At 39.5% G+C, this 19,124-nt stretch overlaps 2 protein-coding genes and 1 pseudogene across 2 annotated transcripts; 2 read left to right on the forward strand and 1 right to left on the reverse strand.

The window, feature by feature from the left end:
- Positions 1-367: 367 nt before the first annotated feature.
- On the reverse strand, positions 368-11,326 carry LOC140935079 (probable methyltransferase TARBP1). Its single transcript, XM_073384614.1, has 6 exons — positions 10,714-11,326; positions 7,779-8,147; positions 7,301-7,370; positions 4,187-6,806; positions 3,377-3,572; positions 368-2,639 (listed from the first exon to the last, which is right to left on the reverse strand). Exons 1-6 carry the CDS (start codon positions 11,308-11,310, stop codon positions 1,533-1,535), a joined length of 4,959 nt encoding a protein of 1,652 aa, XP_073240715.1. The 5' UTR covers positions 11,311-11,326; the 3' UTR covers positions 368-1,532.
- Positions 11,327-11,890: 564 nt separating this feature from the next.
- Positions 11,891-17,597, forward strand: LOC140935081 (uncharacterized). The gene is made up of 3 exons (XM_073384615.1): positions 11,891-12,241; positions 14,089-14,272; positions 16,842-17,597. The coding sequence occupies exons 1-3, from the start codon at positions 11,994-11,996 to the stop codon at positions 16,893-16,895; spliced, it is 486 nt and encodes a 161-aa protein (XP_073240716.1). The 5' UTR covers positions 11,891-11,993; the 3' UTR covers positions 16,896-17,597.
- Positions 12,640-13,887, forward strand: LOC140935080 (uncharacterized; annotated as a pseudogene).
- Positions 17,598-19,124: the final 1,527 nt, after the last annotated feature.

Below are 19,124 nucleotides of genomic sequence, written 5' to 3' on the forward strand. Positions count from 1 at the left end.
AAATCTAGTGTTTTCCAATTTCCAAAAATTTTAAACATCCCGCCCCTAATTTTTATACATTAAAAACATTCGAAAAATCATCAAAAAATTCTCAAACAATTATTGAATCAAGGACTCCAAATTACATGTAATAGAGTAATTTTTTATTGAACGAAATGTTGGCTAAATATTTAAGAAAAAGGGCGGAAATAAACGATAACCAATGCTTTTAACCAGACTGGCTGCCCAGAGAGAAGCAGTAACTTGAGTCGGATCACGCTTCCTGATCAATTGATGAAAGGTTCGTTTTGATGTGGAGTGAGGGGGAAATAATCAAGTTACAGTTTACTTAGTTCTAAGCTTTATGGACGTCCGTCCTCTAAACACGTAAAAACCAACACGAGTTTTATTGATTCAGGTTTACTACTGGAACTGAAGTTCCTTATTTTTAATCTCAATGGCAACTCAGTTTAACACTTGGATGCAGGCTTCCCTGACACCGCGGTTTGCTTGGTACTAAAACTGAGGCCACTCTTGCGTGTAAATAACATTGAAATGAAATGAACATTTCCGACAAAAACTTCAACGAAAAAAAAAACGTGAGCAATAGTTGGGACACAAAACGGCCATCTTGTTAAACATATGAGAAAGTTCGCCAGAGGAGATGGGGTGGTGAAGGAAAACTCTTAACAACAAAAGCAGTTTAGTTTTAATTCTGTTGTGAAATACCGCCAAAAATGATTACACAGGTGTAATCTTCATATAGTCTTAAGTTGCCATGGAAACATGGAAATCATGTCTCGAGTTAAAAAAAAAATTTATGTTGGTTGGTTGGAGAGTTTTTTTTTTTTTTTTGACAGCAGAGAGAAAATTCGACATCTACCAGTATCGAGACAACAGCCAAGACTATCCAAACTCCACATGGTAGCTGAAAAATGCCTCTTTTATCGTCGGAAGCTAAAGGTTCTTAGAACTCATGTTAACATAAGACGTGTTGAGCTTGAAAATCCTGGATATAAACTCAAAATACAGGGTTTAAAAATAGACAAGTAGGAGCTCCAGGTTTAAAAACTCATGTCATGTCACTTCCTGCTTTATCAACTCTTGCATGCGATCCATACTCGTAGTTAATACAATTAATAAGCTATTAGTATGGGTGTATGCGGGAAAGGAAATAGTGCTCACTGATGAACACTCTTGATAAGTCTAATTAATAAATCCTGTTTCTAAATGGAAGTAAAGATATCAATCTTTTATGTTTGTATTAATTACTGCACTGTCTTCATTTCAGAGTGAAAAAAACAACCAAATATAGACGATGTCTTTTTTTTTTTTTAAAAAATTGCTGTTGGCCCGTTGTTGCCTGGATTAATAATTGTTCTATTGTCCATGCTAGAGAGGCGGGTAAGCATTATAAAAATTAACGTAATAGAAAAAACATTCAGTTGCTTTTTATGAACAAGGGGTCTATTTCCTAATCGAGACCCAAACATTGCGTCTCCATTTTTGAAAAACAGTCCAAGCGACTCTGCAATAATGACGCTCTTTCGGCTTCACATGTAAGTGGCCATATGATCACGTGTTCCTGCTTCCAGAAGCCTCTGTCGCGTGTATTCCCAAACAATAAGAGCTCCACTCACGTGCACGTTCAAAGACCTAATGATCCCAACCTGCGGGATCTCCACACACACGTCCAACATCTGAATGAGGTCAACCGGTATGCCCTCTTTTTCATTACCAAGTAATAGCAGCGTCTTATGAGGAAACTGGTACCGAGTCAAGCTCTCACTGTTGGCTGTTTGTTCGACGCCGATCAGAGTGTACCCCTCATGACGCATGCTCTCTAGATAAGACTTAAGACTTGATATGCGCACTTCTTGAAGATTCATCCATTTAGCAGCACTCACACTCAGCGATTTAAACTGAATGTCTTCAATCACATGTGAGTTACTCAGCACCAGTGTCTGCACGCCAAAAATCTCGCAGGTGCGACACAAACCACCGAGATTGGGAGCCTTGTCGATCAGTGATGCGACTACAATCAGGTTTCCAGCGGAATTCTTGTGCATATTTACCATGCGCTGTTGTTGAATTTCAGACATCATTTCTTCATCGGGTGGGATCACTTTCCATGGTCTGATCTTCTTCTGTACATCACCACTCTGAAGTCTACACATGACGTCATTGCCTTGAAGCTCATTCTTCTCGTAAATTGCTTTTCCAGTTAATCTTCGCATTATTTGTTCCCCGATGCCTTCTTCGTAGTTATATCGTGGAGCATCCAGTAACTTTGACAGACGTGTATCATCTGGGTTAATAAGTTTCAATCTATGAAAACCATCCCCATGTGACTTCCAAACTCGCATGCCTAGTGTTCCATTCATGAAACCGTTGGGAGAAATCCACTCTTCATCAGTTACCTCCGCTAGGCGAGGAAGAATCTCGTACAGAGTCTGCACAGAAAAGTCAAGGTAAGGGTGCAAGTCAAGGAAGAAGAAATCTCCCAACACACGAACCTTTTGACGAAGGCCTTCGTTGTTTGATTCTAGGAAATTCACACAGGACTCGATGACCGCGTAATCCGACATGACCTCGCGTAAGTTCTGCCGCTGGCAGGTGAGCCACATTTTCTGTAACGCGACCTGCGCGTAAGCCTGAACCTGAAAGAGAGAAAGGGTTAAGTTTCTGTTAGACCAAAACACAGCAAAATCGAAACGAATTAGGGTGTTAAAAAACTTAGCCTGTTCACAGACCCTCTATTTTCTCTTCAAAGTCCGTCGAGCGCGCGTGATAAAATATAAACCGCAGGGGATTTATTGCCTACTAGCGTAAGGAGGTAGGGGTGGAGGAAGAAGAAAATAAATTTTCTTTCTCGCGCTCCAAGCTCGTTTCGCTCGTGAGCTCGCCGGTGTTCTCGAAAAGAACGAAAAGAAAAATAAAACAACGTCTGTGTACAGGCTAAAAAAAACTCAGCTAACAGACTTGTACTTGCTCTAGCTTCGAACTAAGTCGCGTATCGGTTGGAAATGAACTGGCAAGAAATTTCTGCAAGTTTGTTTCAGTAAAACCACGATGACATGAACAGGCGCCTTTAGAAGACACAGCAATGATTTTTTCTACAAAATTTTGTATATTTTTGTCTTGATGCAATCGCACCGAGTAGTCAAGTAGGCACGTCCAAAAAACGAAGAGCCGAGAGACTGGCAAAACATATTCGCTATAACGAGGTCTCGTTACATCGAAGTTATATTTCATATATCTTACTATTATTTGCCATAGGCACAAAGTAAGGTGTCTGACAGCCCCGTACACAGTGGTCCCGTGAATTGAGTCCATCGTTAGATCCCAAGAAACACAAGAAAATACTAAAAATCATTGTGTTACCGTATCCACCTACCATGACATGGGAGGCTAGTACCCAGGGAAGAATGGTGGGAAAAGCTCGTCGGAAGTACGCGGTTTGGGAGGAGGAATCTGAGAACGAGAATTCGCCAACAACAGCAGCAACAACAAGGAGTGGGAAGACACTGCCACTTCGTCTGTCCACTTGATACTTGAGTTGTTCCCATAGAAACGGCAGCAGATTTGGAAACCTAGTAAAATAAATGGAAATACACAATATAATTCTCACTGTAGACGATTTCTATTTTTTCTTTCCTTAAAAATATATACGGTACATCTCCTGGGGCTAACCAAAATATGACATTTTTGGTAACCGTTCAAAAAACACTGACTTCCTTTGTTTTTGTCCATACTTGCATCACACAATTTCCCTTATACTTGAGTCAAGCTTTTCTCCACTTGAATTTGAGGGTTTTGCACAGAGATTATTGTGAAATGAACTTTAATGTTTCAGTCTTGAAGAGGTATTGGGGGATACTTTTTCCAACTAAAAAAATATTGCAACCCAGTGAACAAATTAATCAAAAATCAAAGAGCACATATAATACGGGCGTAGAACCCGAAAAAGTGGCAACGATCAAACTGTGACACTGCAAATGTCGGTGAAAGAGTGCCAGAGAAAAGTTTCGTTACATCAACTGATTTTTTGATTTAAATTCACCACTACAATAGCTGTCGAAACGTCAGCTTCTGAATCTTTCTACGATGGTCATTTGACTTTACCAACACAGTCAGTTAATAAAACAAAACTTGTTGTTTTCCAACAATAATAGTAAAGTAACCCCTGTCATCTCAGTGTCTTTACCTGCCCAGTATGAGCACCAACCCCCACTGAACGAAGTTCCGTACAGACACTTGGTTATCGCCAAGAATGGCACCAAACATTCCTTCTAAAACCTGACGAAAAAACGATTCTGTTGCATCTCCTTCTTCAAGTAAACGGGACAGGCTAACAAGCACTGCCTGCCACACCCGGTGCTTCCTTCTATGGGCGTAGGAATTAATAGATGATCGTGGTTTATCTTCCAGTAGATCACTATTTTTGGCAATTAATGCATGGATGACGCGCTGTAGAAGCTTGGAATCGCGTGGATCTTTTGGACTTAACATCATAAGTGTATTGATCGCGTTCACTCGCACACGCGTGTCATCACGCAATTCGTTCACAGTTACAGGGCATATCTCGTATTGCTCACTCAGACGGTGCACGTACTCCAGTACGAAGTTAGTGACACGAATGGTCTTCTTTTCACTGGGACCAAAAATGCTGGCTTCGATGATAAAGTCAAGGTGAACCTCCAAGCTCTGTTTACGATCTCCCTCACTAAATTGAGAAGCTGAAATTGCGTGGTTGTAATCACAGTGTGAACTTGTCCAAAACTTACAGCACGGTTCGATCACATGATTCACGATCCCTGGACGGTCTTCTCCCATAGCCAACAGCTCGGCCCAGTACTTGCGCACGATTGCAGTGATGGGGTGGTCTTCCGGTAGAGTCAAAAGGCAGGGGCTGAAAAGCACTTGAGTGGTCTCTCTCAACGTTCCCCAAAACCAGATGTGATCTCCCTTTTGTCGATTCTGAAATGTCCACCAAACGGACTCCAAGGCCCGCGAACACAATGACGCATCTTTCAACAGCATGCGAGGAGTTAATAAGCGGACGCATTTTATGACGGGTAAAATCGCTTGACCCGAGCCGAGAGATAGGGCTTTAATGGTGGTTTCAGGCAGATCCACTAGGAAATTCTCTAACTTCTTCTTCATTTCTTGGTCTTTGTCTTCGGTGTAGCGCTGAGATTCTTCAATCAGGAATCCCACGCACAGCCACTGAGCTTCCAAAACGTCAGACACCAGTCTTCCCCAGCCTTTCTTAATAAGCGGACTAGCTTCTGTTGATGTATGATCACCTTCTTCACCTGGGTACAGGAACTTAGGTTTTGGAAACTCAGAACTTAGGTCGAGTTCAGCTATCGTTTGTAACAAAGTGTACACCAAATAGCTTGAAGAGGGGAGTTGCTTGGTCTTCAAAACGTTACAGCAAAAGACAAGGCACTTCATCGACAAAGCAAACGAACGCCAGTCACTTAATGTAAGATGCTGTCTGCCTGACTGTTTATCCAAAACCATTTTTCTGCTTTTCTGAATGAGTTTGTCAATAAAGTGATTATAACATTCCACTTCCTGGCCTCCAATGTTCGCAGTCATAAAAATGTACAACTCATTTGCAAGGTCAAGAAACGCAAAGCTGAAATCTGCGTGAGATACATTCATGGCAGCCGTGGTTAGTTTCCTTAGTAAGAGCTCTAGCATGTTGGGCCCACTCGACCTAAGCAGTTCACACATTAAATATGCGCAGTTATCGACCTTCAGTTTTGAATTACCAACCCTCACTGTTTTTTGACTGGAGCTCCGACTGCAGGCTGGTGTAGTACTGTTTAAGTGGTGTAAAATGCCCGATAGAAGGATAGCCGCCCGTTCTGTTTTGCGGTCTGGGGCATAAACATGGCTACTTGCATGATGAATAACTGTAACGATTTGCTGAAGAATTTCCTGCACTGGCTGTTTCGTTGTTAAATTCTTTGAAAACTTGAGATGAGCGTCACACGAGATAACCAATAATCGTATCACAGACTGTGCCTCGGAATCACTGGCTGGAATCACCGGTGTTTGATCATTAAGAAATGCTTCTATTCTACTCTTTAGGTGGTCAAACGGGTTGGAAGTACTCGTCAGTTCAGTCAGTCCTGATTCAGCAGGGGTTTCGTGACACACAGAACCGCGAATCTTCTCAACAAAATTGACCGTTGCTTCCCACAAATCGTTTCCCCGGCACAAGCAATCGATAGTAGAAAAAAGAGAAAGGAAATCACCAAGGACAGTCCAGCTCACACGTCTTGGATTCGTCAGATTTATAACTGCCTTCAAGAGAAAACTTTGAATAGCTACAGTCATATGTGGGTTGAAAGTTCTAAACAAAGGAAAGATGCCACGAATGATTGACACCGCTTCGGAATCCCAAGCCGGACAAGAAGGCAAACTTGCCAACATCTGCGACATAAATACCAGAGGAACTTGAGTAAATTCTTGCCTGACAATTGCAGATAGAAGTCCAGCACAAAACGCTGGCCTGTTATTGACCTGGAGGCGTTCAGCAAAGCTTGTGAAAAACGTGACAACGGCCATCCCGACGGCAGGTGCATCTCCCTTCACGTCATCATCTGACCTGGCATAAATATTATACTCACTGAGCATTCTCATAAGGGGACCATAGAGGAACCACCAATAGCAAGGGCTCAGAAGTGGAGAGCAACTAAGATCCATACTCAGAAGGTCCAGGATGGCCCATCTGCAGATAAACTTGTTATCATGTTGGGCTGCTCTGTAGTACAGTGTAAGGAGCCAAGAAATATCCAGCATTATTTCACCTGCAAGGTAAAACGGCAGGAAAACTTTCACGTACTGTTAAGAAAAACTATAATCAAAATAGCTGAAAAGTTAATAATTGCGGTTCTTGCTATAAAGAACTTCAAAAACTCATACAGATTCAGTAGGCAGTATTTTCCAATTGAATGCATGGATTTAATCACGGGAAGAACCCTTATATTACCCTGTAAAATTCATCTTACTGAAAAGTCAGGGGACTGATTTGAAAAGGAATGCTGATTAGGATGAATACTATATACAAAGAATACTAATGAACATGAGAGTTTACATAAAAGGTAAGATTTCCTTGTTTACAAATCAATGAAAAGGTACAAAATTCAAGAAACGGTGATTTGGCACAAGGGCCATGCACTGCCGAGCCAACCATTAAAAGATTACGATAGTGATCTTTGAGAGGCCTGTAGGATTACATACAATAATTAAAAGAGAACATAATAAAAATTTAACATGTTTGAGCTTATCCTATGCATCTTACCATTAATGATTTTCTTGGTGGCGTCCACTATACTGGATATTCGTGGCAAAACTGGTTTGATGATGTGTGCCTGAAATTTGAAAGTTACAAAGTAATATTATATTATGTACAGGTCTTTATTGCCCCATGTGAGGGAATCCGGGAAATTTTTGCTTGTGGAATCTTGAATCCTGGAAATTTGTGTTGTGGGATCCGGAATCCCATTTTACATTTTTCATAGCTATACTAAAATTCTCTTATCTGCTTAGCTATCAGCTCTCCTGATGTCAGAATTAATACACCAAGGGCAGTATGTCTCATGCCTAAATAATTAAACAGTATGAACCATCACATGAGTGCTTTTGTAGTTTTTTTTTCACTGCTACCAAACATTTCTCAGAATCTTTTAAGTTTTAATTTTAATTTGGTCTGTAGTGATATTATTTTGTGATTAAAACAAAATTATTGCATTTCCATAAATTTGCGAATGAATCTCTACCTGTTTTTCATCCAGAGTCTCCATAATTAGGACAAAATCCTGCCATAAACTCCTCAGAGAATTCTTATTCATAGATGCCCAGTAAAAGATGCGATTTCCTTTCTTGCGTACTACTGATAAATCACCCAACTGCTTGTCCAAAACATCTAAAGACCTTTTTAAAAGATACATGGACCTTTTTCTTGAAAGAGGTTCATTCAACACGATGCCATTCTGAATCATTTCCCAAAACTCAGGTTTATCAAAAAGGTTGTAGCTGTTGCCTGGGCTACAAAAGAAGTCTGCAAGACCACAGAGAATTGCAAATGTTTTGGTTGTTGACTCAGTTTCTTCATTTTGGAATACCAGTTTCACTACACGCCATACTGCCTAAAAAATGAGTGAAAACAACATATTATATAGGTAGTCTATTTCAACACGAACTTACTAACTGAATAATAGAATATGGTCTGGATGAAATTTTTTTTGAAAGGTGTCAGTAACTGACATATTTTATGAGTTTAAGCACAAGAATGGAAACTGAAAAACAAATGAATAAATAAAAAACTATAGGAGAAAAATAAAGAATGAAGATAAGATGCTAAGAAGGAGACATTTTAAAAAAACTAATGAAGAAGTGCTGATTTGAGTGTCTGCTGTTGAAATATAAGGATTAACAATCATGGTTCGGTGGGAGGATTTGCAATTTTGTAAAAAATTTTTGTGGCAGCAAGCATGGGGACAGCTTTGGATTTACCACTTTTCCAATTCCCAAGCCCATAAATATTGGGAATATAGAATTGTGAAGAGGGGAGGAGTATGTGATATCATGCTGCCAAATGTTTAACAAATAGAGGCCTGGAGTTGTCTCTCTTGAGGAATGTGAAAGAGTTTTAGCACTTGAGGTCAAAATATAGTTGTACTTTAGCTATTGTTATTTCAATTGCTATTGCTTTATTTTGAAGTCATCCTTATCATTCTTTGGCAAATCTTGTTATTTCTCACGACATACGGCAAAAACTTAAGCAAAAATGCTGCCCGGCATAGTAAATTTCGTGGTACCCTAAATGCTTTATTACTTTCATCTGTATATTACAGGTAAGAAAACTGTTCCTATTCCTGTATATGCTAAAAAAAGGATTATGATATCACAGACATATTAATGGCTAAAGAAATGGGAACAGTTGGCATTGAAACTATTCATAAACAGTGTGAGGTGGATTATTTCAGGTTATATTAAGTACTCTACAGAACTCGGATTTTTGCCCATTCCTCTCGTGCGGTGCTCCAAGCTCAACTTTTTTTAGACTGTTCACAGTCCTCTATTTTTCCACAAGATCATCGAGATCGAGCGCTTTCCGTTACGGGCTGTCATCTTGCATGAATGTCAAAACTACTTAGGGGGTGGGGGCGGTTTGGGAGGAAGTGAGAAAAAGAAAGGACTGTAATAACATCACTGCAGCTTGTGTTCAGGAGGCGTGACAGGAATTTCATGCCTTTTACAATTCATTAATTAACAAACTCTGCTGGTGATGAAAAACATGCCGGACATGTTTAGCATCAATATCGCTTATTTACAGATATCTCCTTTCAAAGCAGTGATTTTATACAGTTTCTGGGCCATTACTCCAAAAAAAAAAAAAAATCGGCAAACATTGAATGGTGAAACATTTTCCTAATCGAAGTGCTAAGCATGCTTGCCTCACCACAGATTAAAACAGTTAAACCTCCCTACAAAAAGCCAAGCATTTCTGAAAGGTCATCTTTTTTGCATTGGTGTAGCATTAAAATTCAATTCGTTTGGCAAAAACTGAGTTACCACATTCTCCTGGTCAGGCTGCTTCAAAGGCATGTTGGATTAGTGATTCATCCAAAAAATACCAAAAATCCTTTGTGTGTTTGCACAAGATGTTCCTTATGGTATTATTACGAAAGCGTATGTTTTATAGAAACTATGACTTGTCAACGACTTGTCAGTGTCGGCAATTTAAACTAAACCTGATGTCAATGCAAATTAACATCTATTGTCTAATTACCAATCAAACGCCTGCATTGCTGGTGCAATGTTATTACAGTCCCTCTATTTTTCTTGCCCCCCTCCCCCTAGAGCTATAATCCCCGACGCCCGCCCCCTTTGTACATAAGACGTGCTACATCCTCGACAATCTCACAAAAAAATTGGGGACTATGAGCAGTCTAAACTTTTTCGAAGTCACCTTTTGGTGACCTAAAACTGTAAAATGGTCACCAGACAAAATATCGGTTGCCAGAGAAAAGAGACACTTTGTGCAATACTACACAAATGTTTGAAAGAATCAAAATGGCTGCCCACCATCGCAGTAGAATTTGGAGGTGCACACAACATCTGAAGACTTAATACCCAGAGAAACAAGGTGAAACTAGGCAAATTATCAAGAAAACAGAGCATAAATGATATTTAATACAAAATCTCACTTTAACTTAAAAGGACCATAAACACTAACTACTATAAAAACGCTTCTCGCAAAACCTCGGGAATTTCTTGGGAATAGCTTGGCACGTGATCACTGAACACAGGTCACCAAATTGACGACTTTCACGGCAATTTTATTCGCCAAAATTTTTTTCTACTCACCATGGCAACCAAAACAGTCACAGCTTGGAGCACTGTCACAGATTTACAGTTAAATTCATTCCACAGGTGTTTACTAACAGTTGTGTGCAAAATATTCTACCAACGAAGCAGGCTACAATTATAATATTATTATAAAAATGTTCCCTCAATCAAATTAATCCCAGTTATATGACCGGGATATTAGGGAGATTTTATGTTGAGAAGCTCACACTTGACCCAGGGGAGATATTCTCAACTGCGCTCCAACCATCTACTGGGGCCAAACTTTGAACTTTGGAGAGAGGGAAAGGGAGGGAGCTAGTTAAACCACACTTACTTATTTAACAAATTACATTACCTTACCTCACACCTTTCGGTTCTTTTGAATTTCAGGAAATGCGGCAGCACAGCACCAGTCAGCTTGGCACATAACTTCTCAGTAGTGCAGGGTAACAGATTTAACAGTTCCTTGAAGAGTTCATCTCCGAATTCTCCAGAGGTTAGCCCAGCATCTTCACCAGACTCAAAGGCCTTTGGCTTGACAAGATTTCCGATGAGGTCCAATGTTACCGAAACATCATGAGCATTTTCGTCAGTGGCACTTTTCTCTGAAACATACCGCCTGAGAATCTCTAAGAATTTCTCATGAACTTCTGACAGTACTTTTGTCGGATAAACGGAGCAACATAACGCTACAATATCATAACAAAGGTGTAACTTTTTTCTTTGGCTTCCGTCCGAACGACTGTACACGATCGGCCAACACACCTCTCGCAAAACCTTCGTAACCAAATCCTCGCTGAGGTGTTGTGATTTTTCAAGCGTCTGTAAAACCAGCTGTAGAGATTCTAAGTAATTCGTGTCAGGAACTTGATCTTGTTGTTCCACAAAACGCTTTAGGACGACTGAAAACTGGTAAAACTCAGAATTATCGCAAACGAACTGAAGAAGTCTATCCATACCTGTTCAATACACGAGGTTTTGAGCTAATAAAAAGCAGGCGTTCATCCGCCGAGAAAAATTGGAGACTGGGTCGAACGTGTCTTGTCCTCACCCACAACGGGTCAGGCGGACAAGTGCGATTTCTCCTTCCCCTTATTTTCAGGAATTTGATCAGCAGCTGAGTAAAACATGGCTTTCAAAGCATTATTCGTTCCACCCTATAATACAGACTCTTTTACAAGCGCGAATTCGGCAACAGGGAGATGTCCGAATGATTGACTTGTCTTCTCGATCCTGGTCCACCTACCCACTGGGGGCTGGTTGTTCAAACGGACAGCGCAATCCGCCGGATAAATCATAAAGTGTAAACTTCTGCAAACTATTTGCGTTCCCCAATGGATAGTGATTTATCCACTAACCTGTGATCAGGCCTTTATTCACTCGTTAGCGTTATCCACCTTTAGAACAAGTAAGACAAAATACCCTATCTCTAGCCCTCCCCTGCCGTGGAGCTGGTCCAATGGATCGCGGATTTGTTGTTTACTGATTGTTTATTGGTCGATTTTTATCACGTGAAACAAGCTCCGAAACAAAACAAAAAGAGCGCGAAGAAAATTGCGCGAACATAAAGCGCCAAGACTATTACTTATCCAGGCCTTGAAGTGCAGAATTCTTTATTGTTTTCTTATATAGCCACCGAAATGGGTCATTTCTTATCCACTGCCTTAACTGCATTGGGTTATTCTCACCCTGATTGCCAAGAGAAAATATTATACTTCAAAAAGCTAAGTGATCAAGCTACAACTCCGAGCAGAGGCACTGATTTGGCCGCTGGCTACGATTTGTACAGCGCGGAAGAAAAAACTATTCCCAAAGAGGGTAAGGCTTTAGTAAAGACAGATATCGCGATTGCATTGCCTCAAGGATGCTATGGACGAGTTGCCCCGAGGTAGGTGAACAAATTTAGCATTTCCTTTGAAGAAATATTGCAGTTCAAAGAGCCCGCGTTCTTCTGTGAGCACATGTTGCGCGTTGAAGCAAGATCAAGCGGTTGTACATCTTTTTGTACACTTTTCCACGTGCTCCTCAAATCTGAGATCCATACTTTTGAGAATTGAACCAAATTTGCTGTTGAAACGCTGAATGCCTTAAAACGTTTAATCGGACATTAGAGTTTTGTTCCCTGTTGGCGGGAAATATTAATGAGTTTTTAACATAGCTTCTATCCTATGACTTGGTCATGTTCTCCAAATCAAAAAACGGACTGCAGGATTATTTGGATTCCCTCAGTGAATACTGCAAAGAAAACGACTTGTCGGTTAACCTTAATAAAACTAAGGTGTTAATTTTTAATAACTGCGGGAGAACCATGAATAAGCATGTATTATACTATAGAGGCAGTAAACTTGACAATGTAGCAATTACAAATATCTTGGCCTACAATTTAGTACTTATGGGACCTTCACGTACGCTAAACAGGAAATAAAGAAGGTTACCCTTAAAGCTTTGTACAAACTCAGGAAGGAAATGGGCGACCATTTCAGAGACGATGTACAGCTCACAATGAAAATTTTTGACACGGTTATTTCTCCAATACTCACCTACGGAAGCGAGGTCTGGGGGGTCGATCACGACGGAAAGCTAGAAAATGATCCAATTGAGTTTGTTCAAACAAAGTTCATAAGGTGGCTATTGGGAGTTAACAAATTCTGTAGCTCAAATGCGTGCAGATCGTAGGTAGGCCGTTTCCCAATGCGAACGAAGACAAAGTGCAGAGCCATTAAATATTGGCTGAAATTTTGTGAGCCGGAGCACCAAAATAAACTCTCTGGAATAGCATTTACAGACCAAATTGGTCAAGATAAAAAGGAACTTTGGTCAAGCAAATTAACACGACTATTAAATCTCGCAGGTCTTGGCGACATATGGTCAGCGAAAACTAACACTCCCACAATCATGAACTATATACGACAGAGACTCTTAGACATAGAACAGCAAACATGGATTAGCAAAATACACAATGATGAACGAAAGGACCCGCATCAAAAAAACAAACTAAGAACTTTTAGGAAATTTAAACTTACCCATGTCTACGAAAATTACCTCACAAATGTAAGAAACATCAATCATAGAGTAGCAATCAAAAAGCTAAGATTAAGCAACCACAAACTAGCAATTGAAACTGGACGATACGTTAAACCCTATCAACCACCAGACCAAAGAATCTGTCCATTATGTAAAACTGGATTAGAAGACGAGGAGCATTTTTTGATGAATTGCATAGCCTATAGGGATCCCAGGAGAGAGTTGTTCAATACGCTAAAAAAGGAAACTAATCTTATTCTTGACTCTATGACTCCAAGCTCTGCCTTCACAACGTTGATAAGTATGAAGCAAGGAGAGAAAACGCAAAAAATTGTGGCTAAATACGTATATGATCGCTTCCGCGAAAGAGAGAGACGCGTTAAATATAACCTTGTTTAATAGTTGTATAAATTTTACGAATGTACACCTCTGTAATTATTGCACTAAAATCTTTGTTATCGTTGTAAACACATGTGTCTGTAGGCGCTCTGTTGATAATAAAGCACTTATCCTATCCTATCCTATCCTATGAAGCTACTCTTATTACTCAAACTATTTAATTAAGCTTAATTTGTTTTAGGTTTTGTAACAGAATTATTCTGTAGTGTAAACGTGAACTTTGATCAATGGGCATTTCAGCAAATAATGTCTGGAAAATTTCAAAGGATATCAATTTAAATTCAAAGTTATTGATGAATTGTTGTTTTTTAGATCCAGCCTCTCCTGGAAGCACCACATTGATGTAGGTGCAGGCGTGGTAGACCGTGATTATCGTGGAAATGTTGGGGTAGTACTTTTCAACCTTTCCAAAACTGATTATACAGTCCACCAAGGAGATCGGATAGCTCAACTTATCGTTGAAAGAATAAGCACCCCTCCTCTTGTAGAAGTTGAGGTAAGGTTCATGAGCTTGGGGGACATACTTGTTGCAATGTGGTAGACATACAAATAATTTTCCTCCAGGAACTTAGGAGCTGTAGCTCATTAAAACCCTCAAGTGAAATAAAAAGGTCCCAAAACAAAGTAATGATAAAAACGCCAAGTGTTAAAATAATACGTATTAAGACATGAATTACATGTAGGAACAAAATCACTTCTGTGCACTCAAGAAAACGGTTGCCTGGCTGTCTCTGATCGCCTCAACTATTGAATTTGTTGCAAGGATGCATTGCTCAGTGCTACGCAAGAAGGGTTATAGTTTTTTGCATGAATTAAATAGCATGTTGATTACCTGCTCTGACAGAAACATGATATACAAAAGTTTTCACACAAAGAAACTTGTCGTGTACAAAACAACCCTTCTTTCTCCCAACTTCAAGTATCATGACCTACCAAGTGGTTTGCAAGCTAAGATCACTAGATAATCCTTTGTATTGATCCATTTTGCCAGAGAAAAAAAAACATTGTTTGAAGCTGTTGGTACTTTTGTCATTTTCTGGTTGCTAACTAGAAAGAGGGCTGTGCTCTAGCAGAGCCTGGTGGCTCCTCACTCCTAACTTTTACTCTTGGGCGACTAGGAAATCGTGGTGGGTGATAGAGTTCAATTTTAGGGCTTAAAACAGAGTGAGTGGGTATTTTCTATGCAGAACTTTTTTGTTCTTTTTGTTGTTGTGCCGTCCTGATGAGGCACAATCATAGCAAAAAAACTGTTGATGGCTACAACCCTGCTCTGTTTTGGGTTCTACCGGTGTTGTGTTGATTTGTTGCAAAGTTAATTTTCATGTGGTATGATCAGCATTGCAGAATTGAATGTGAAATCTTAGTTTTTACATTTAAGTTATATGCTGGGCACCCTAGATTTTACAGTTTCAGAGCCTGGGGTTCCCGTCAATTTCCTTAGAGCATAGCCTTGTAGAAGAGAAAAAGAAAAACTATTCTAAACTTTTTTTTACTCTAAAATTAACCGAGCTTGTTTTTGTTTTCAGTTTACACTGCTCTCTCGGATTTGGACATGATGAACAGAAGGAATAACTTTTAAACAGAAAATAAAGTTTAAACCTTTAAAGGAAAGAATTTCATCTTTAATGCTGCTTTTAATAGTCCAGATCTAGCCTGTTGTGAAACAAAGGTAAATTATAAAAGTAGATTTGAATTTACTTGATTATAAATCAATAAATGAATAAATTTAGAAAAAAATAAAAATGGAATAAATGATATAAAATATTTTTCACAAAAAATTGTGTGCAGGGATTAAACTAAGCTCAAGTTAAATCTGGCATGATAAGGCAAGACTAAAAAAAACTCATGTACTTTGGTGTACATTAATCAGTGATCAATTAATACAGAACTTTACTTTAGAGTATTAGGAAAGTGATTTAAGAAAGATTTGTGCATTTCCATTGAATTATTAGTTTTATTTTCCCTTAAACTGGGGCCCAATTTTTTAGGTTTGGGCTTTAAATAGGGTGTCAGTTTTCATTATTTTGTCTCATCTTTAACCCATTTGCTCCTGAGCCACCTATAACCTCCCATGTGAATCCACACCCCTCTACCACTCATGACGTCATCAGTTTTAATGGTCATGGACAATTTTGTCCGACAACTTGTGTAAAGTGAAGAAATCTTTCAAACCTTACTAGAATGTGCTCAATTCAGTCAAGGACACCAAAAAAACCATGTAACATTGACCTGAGAAAGTCCATGAAAATCTTGTTCCACTACACACATACCTTCCCTTTCATCTAATTCTAAGATCCTAAAAGCTTTCCTAAAAGCGTTTCCCACCAAAATGAAGCCTACTAAATGCATAGCTAAAGAAAAAAAAAAAAGAGGCAAGAAAAGCAAAGAAAGAGGGGGAGAGAGAAAGTGAAAAGTAAAAGTCAAGACCAGTGTTCTCCCAAGGTACCTAAGGCTAGGCAGGCCGCCTAGCTTAGTACACTAGAAAATTGTTGCCGCATGGCTTAAAAGCCAAAGATTTATCATCAACAACAACAACATCTTTGAATAAAAAGTAATAACAAGAAGATACTTGGACAAAATAAATGACAAATTTCTAACCCCTCTCCCCCCCCCCCCCCCCCCCCCGCCCAAATCAGGGATGGGAAAGTAGCACATTTTGGCTTTTGCATGGCTTCATCCTTGATTTAGGGGGAAATGGGGTTTGCTGTTGCAGTTGTTCTGTCCGAGATTGTAGGTACTTTAGAGACAAAATCACTCAATAATGTTGATGAAACATTTTCTATGGGGTTTTCAAGAAAATCAATCCTTTTTGTACACTGTGTTAAGTACCTATCAATAATTTATGTATACTGGAAGTGACTTGTTAAAAGCATAAATAAATAGGTGGAGGAGATGACTGGGAGGGGAGCAATGAGTCCATTATCAGGACTAATTTGTGAAATTTCTAATTCAGTTGGTCAGGGAAATTTTACATTTGTCAGGAAAAAGTGAGGGTATTTCAAAAACCTCTGGCTTTGGCAACCATGATTTCATTTGGCTGACATACTGGTATTTCCTCTTTTCAGGAGTTGGATAGTACAGCTCGAGGAACTGCAGGCTATGGATCCACAGGAAAATAGAAACGGGCCTTGCTTTAACTGACTGAAAGTTTTCTGTACAGATTAGCATGCCAAGTGCCATCTTTGAAATGCATTTAAAAATAAAATTTATTATTACTTTACAGTAGATATCTTAAGCCAGTTGTTTAAAAGCTGGAAATATTGTAAATGTTTTTGAAACAGTTAAAATCATTTTCCTGTTATAGTTCCTTACTTATATGAGCACAAACAAGATTAATTTCTACTGTAGCAGTAGTGATGGTGTGGCTCATTAAGAACTTAATAATTACCCTCAATTCAACAGTCTGACTTGATAAAATTTCTGTTTGAACAGAGAACAAAAAAGACAGCTTCTTTTTACACCTTAACTAAAACTTTTGCCTCAAGTTTTTAAGATATTGCTGTCAACTAGACACGTCAGTATTTGGTATACGATGGATACTGATCTTTTTCATTGTTGCCTCTAACTCTCTTTCAAACAACTACTCTATTTCAACATCAAGTTTTGTTTCTAAACTTACTGCTGTTGCTCCTGTTCTACTAAAAGAAGAAAGGAGTAAAACTATATATAAGAGAATGCTGTATTTATTGTACGTGAGAAAAATCTTCAACAACTTTGCTTATAGGGACTTTGTTGTTTCTATTAAGCTATATGGTACTTCTAATAATGTTTGTATTGAGAAAATAGATCGGTGCTTGGTGTCCACCTTGTTGTAGTCTTGACTTTTGACATTGCTTTCTATCATGAAAGTAGATTTTAGGTCATATATGTTGGACTACCATGATCTCAAACTAAAATGACATAAATCCCATATTAATCCCCCCTCTCAAATAAGCCCTCCGTTTTTCAGGGGAACAAAGTTAAGAAAGCCCCCTCCCCTCCTCCATATTATTATTCACTGAAAAATGAGAGACTGTATTGATCAGTCGTGACTGTCAGGAGTCTATTGCGAATGCATTCTAGTTCTTTATGGAGAACTGATACCATCTTCTTTGTTAAATTGAATAAGCCTCCCCCTCTCATATAAGCCCCTGTCTGTATTGAGCGCCCCCCCTCAAATGTGTTTGAAATAAAAAAGCCCCAGGAGGGTTTTATAGAGGATTTACGGGTGGTCACCAAACCTGCTACGTGTGCATCTTAGGTGTGTAAGTAAATGCATTTGTAAAGGGGAAAAGGGAACCATGGTTTAGTGATTTGTGTGAACTAACAGACAAAGCGAGCTCTGACATTGATATGGACAGACTTGGCAGCTTCCTAGTAACTGAAAGGTTGCCCAACCAGGCCTCCCAACTTGTTGGTTTTTATTATTATTTATGGTGGCAGATTTCTAGCTGTAGCCACCAAAACTCCCTACACTCCCCCCTGGTTTTCTTGAAAAATATCCAAAAGCATTTCTACCAAGTGGGCCCCTGGTTATCTTGGCTCTTTTTTTTAAGGACAAAGGCAGGGTGCAAAGCTAGCACAAGTACTATCCTGACAGTCATTTTAACTAGCACTACAGAATTCACTAGTGCGAATGCAAAATCCGCTAGCCTCAGCTATCAGACATGACTTTCTTTGCACACTGCTATAGCCACTTTGGCTACCTGCTAGGAATTGCAGCTCAAAACTCACCTCACCACTCATTACCAACATGCCATTCACTGTCATTTAAAGGGGGGAGGTAGGAATCTTTGGTTGTTGCAGCTACCTACTATTGAGTAGAATATGTTGACCCAAAGGTATTGAGCAACCAAGCCTATAACCCCTTATCCTTGATGGCAGTTTGTGCAATCTTAAAGCATGGAAATTTGCCCCCCAAAAGCCATTGTTGCCCATTCCTTCTTGACAACAATATTGACTGAGTTAACTTCTGGTACTCAGGTGGCAGCAATCTGGACCTTACCCGAGCTTCCAGGGTGGGTGCATCTTTTACATGGCCAGAGATGCTTGTATCCCAGCAGGTGGCCCTGTTCTCTCCAGAGGGCCTACGTGAGGTGTCTGGATGTTTTGCTGCAAAAACAAAAGTTTGTTTTCCCTGCAAGTCATTTTGCTGCATCACGAAGTCGATTCTGCTAAATACCTTAGAGTACTTTTAGAGTTGACTTAGAAAAAAGTGAGTTAAAGCTGATAACTTATGATAATGATGACAATAAGCTCACAATAAAAATGTTAGGTTTGGACTCCCAAGTGTCATTTTTTTAAGTGGAGCTCGTATTTCATCCCTCCCCACGAGCTCCCCTAAAAGCGCCTGGGTGGGAATCTAACAC

Source organism: Porites lutea, chromosome 4 (assembly GCF_958299795.1).
Source record: "Porites lutea chromosome 4, jaPorLute2.1, whole genome shotgun sequence".
Taxonomy (NCBI): domain Eukaryota; kingdom Metazoa; phylum Cnidaria; class Anthozoa; order Scleractinia; family Poritidae; genus Porites; species Porites lutea.

Excerpts from the sequence above, each read along its gene's own strand:
- LOC140935079 (XM_073384614.1), bottom strand. The coding sequence starts at position 11,310 with ATGGATAGACTTCTTCAGTTCGTTTGCGATAATTCTGAGTTTTACCAG. Across the intron at positions 7,371-7,778 it reads AGACTCTGGATGAAAAACAG|GCACACATCATCAAACCAGT; the intron begins GTAGAGATTCAT and ends TTCAAATTTCAG. Across the intron at positions 2,640-3,376 it reads TACTAGCCTCCCATGTCATG|GTTCAGGCTTACGCGCAGGT; the intron begins GTAGGTGGATAC and ends TCTCTCTTTCAG.
- LOC140935081 (XM_073384615.1), top strand. The coding sequence starts at position 11,994 with ATGGGTCATTTCTTATCCACTGCCTTAACTGCATTGGGTTATTCTCAC. Across the intron at positions 12,242-14,088 it reads TATGGACGAGTTGCCCCGAG|ATCCAGCCTCTCCTGGAAGC; the intron begins GTAGGTGAACAA and ends GTTGTTTTTTAG. Across the intron at positions 14,273-16,841 it reads CTCCTCTTGTAGAAGTTGAG|GAGTTGGATAGTACAGCTCG; the intron begins GTAAGGTTCATG and ends TCCTCTTTTCAG.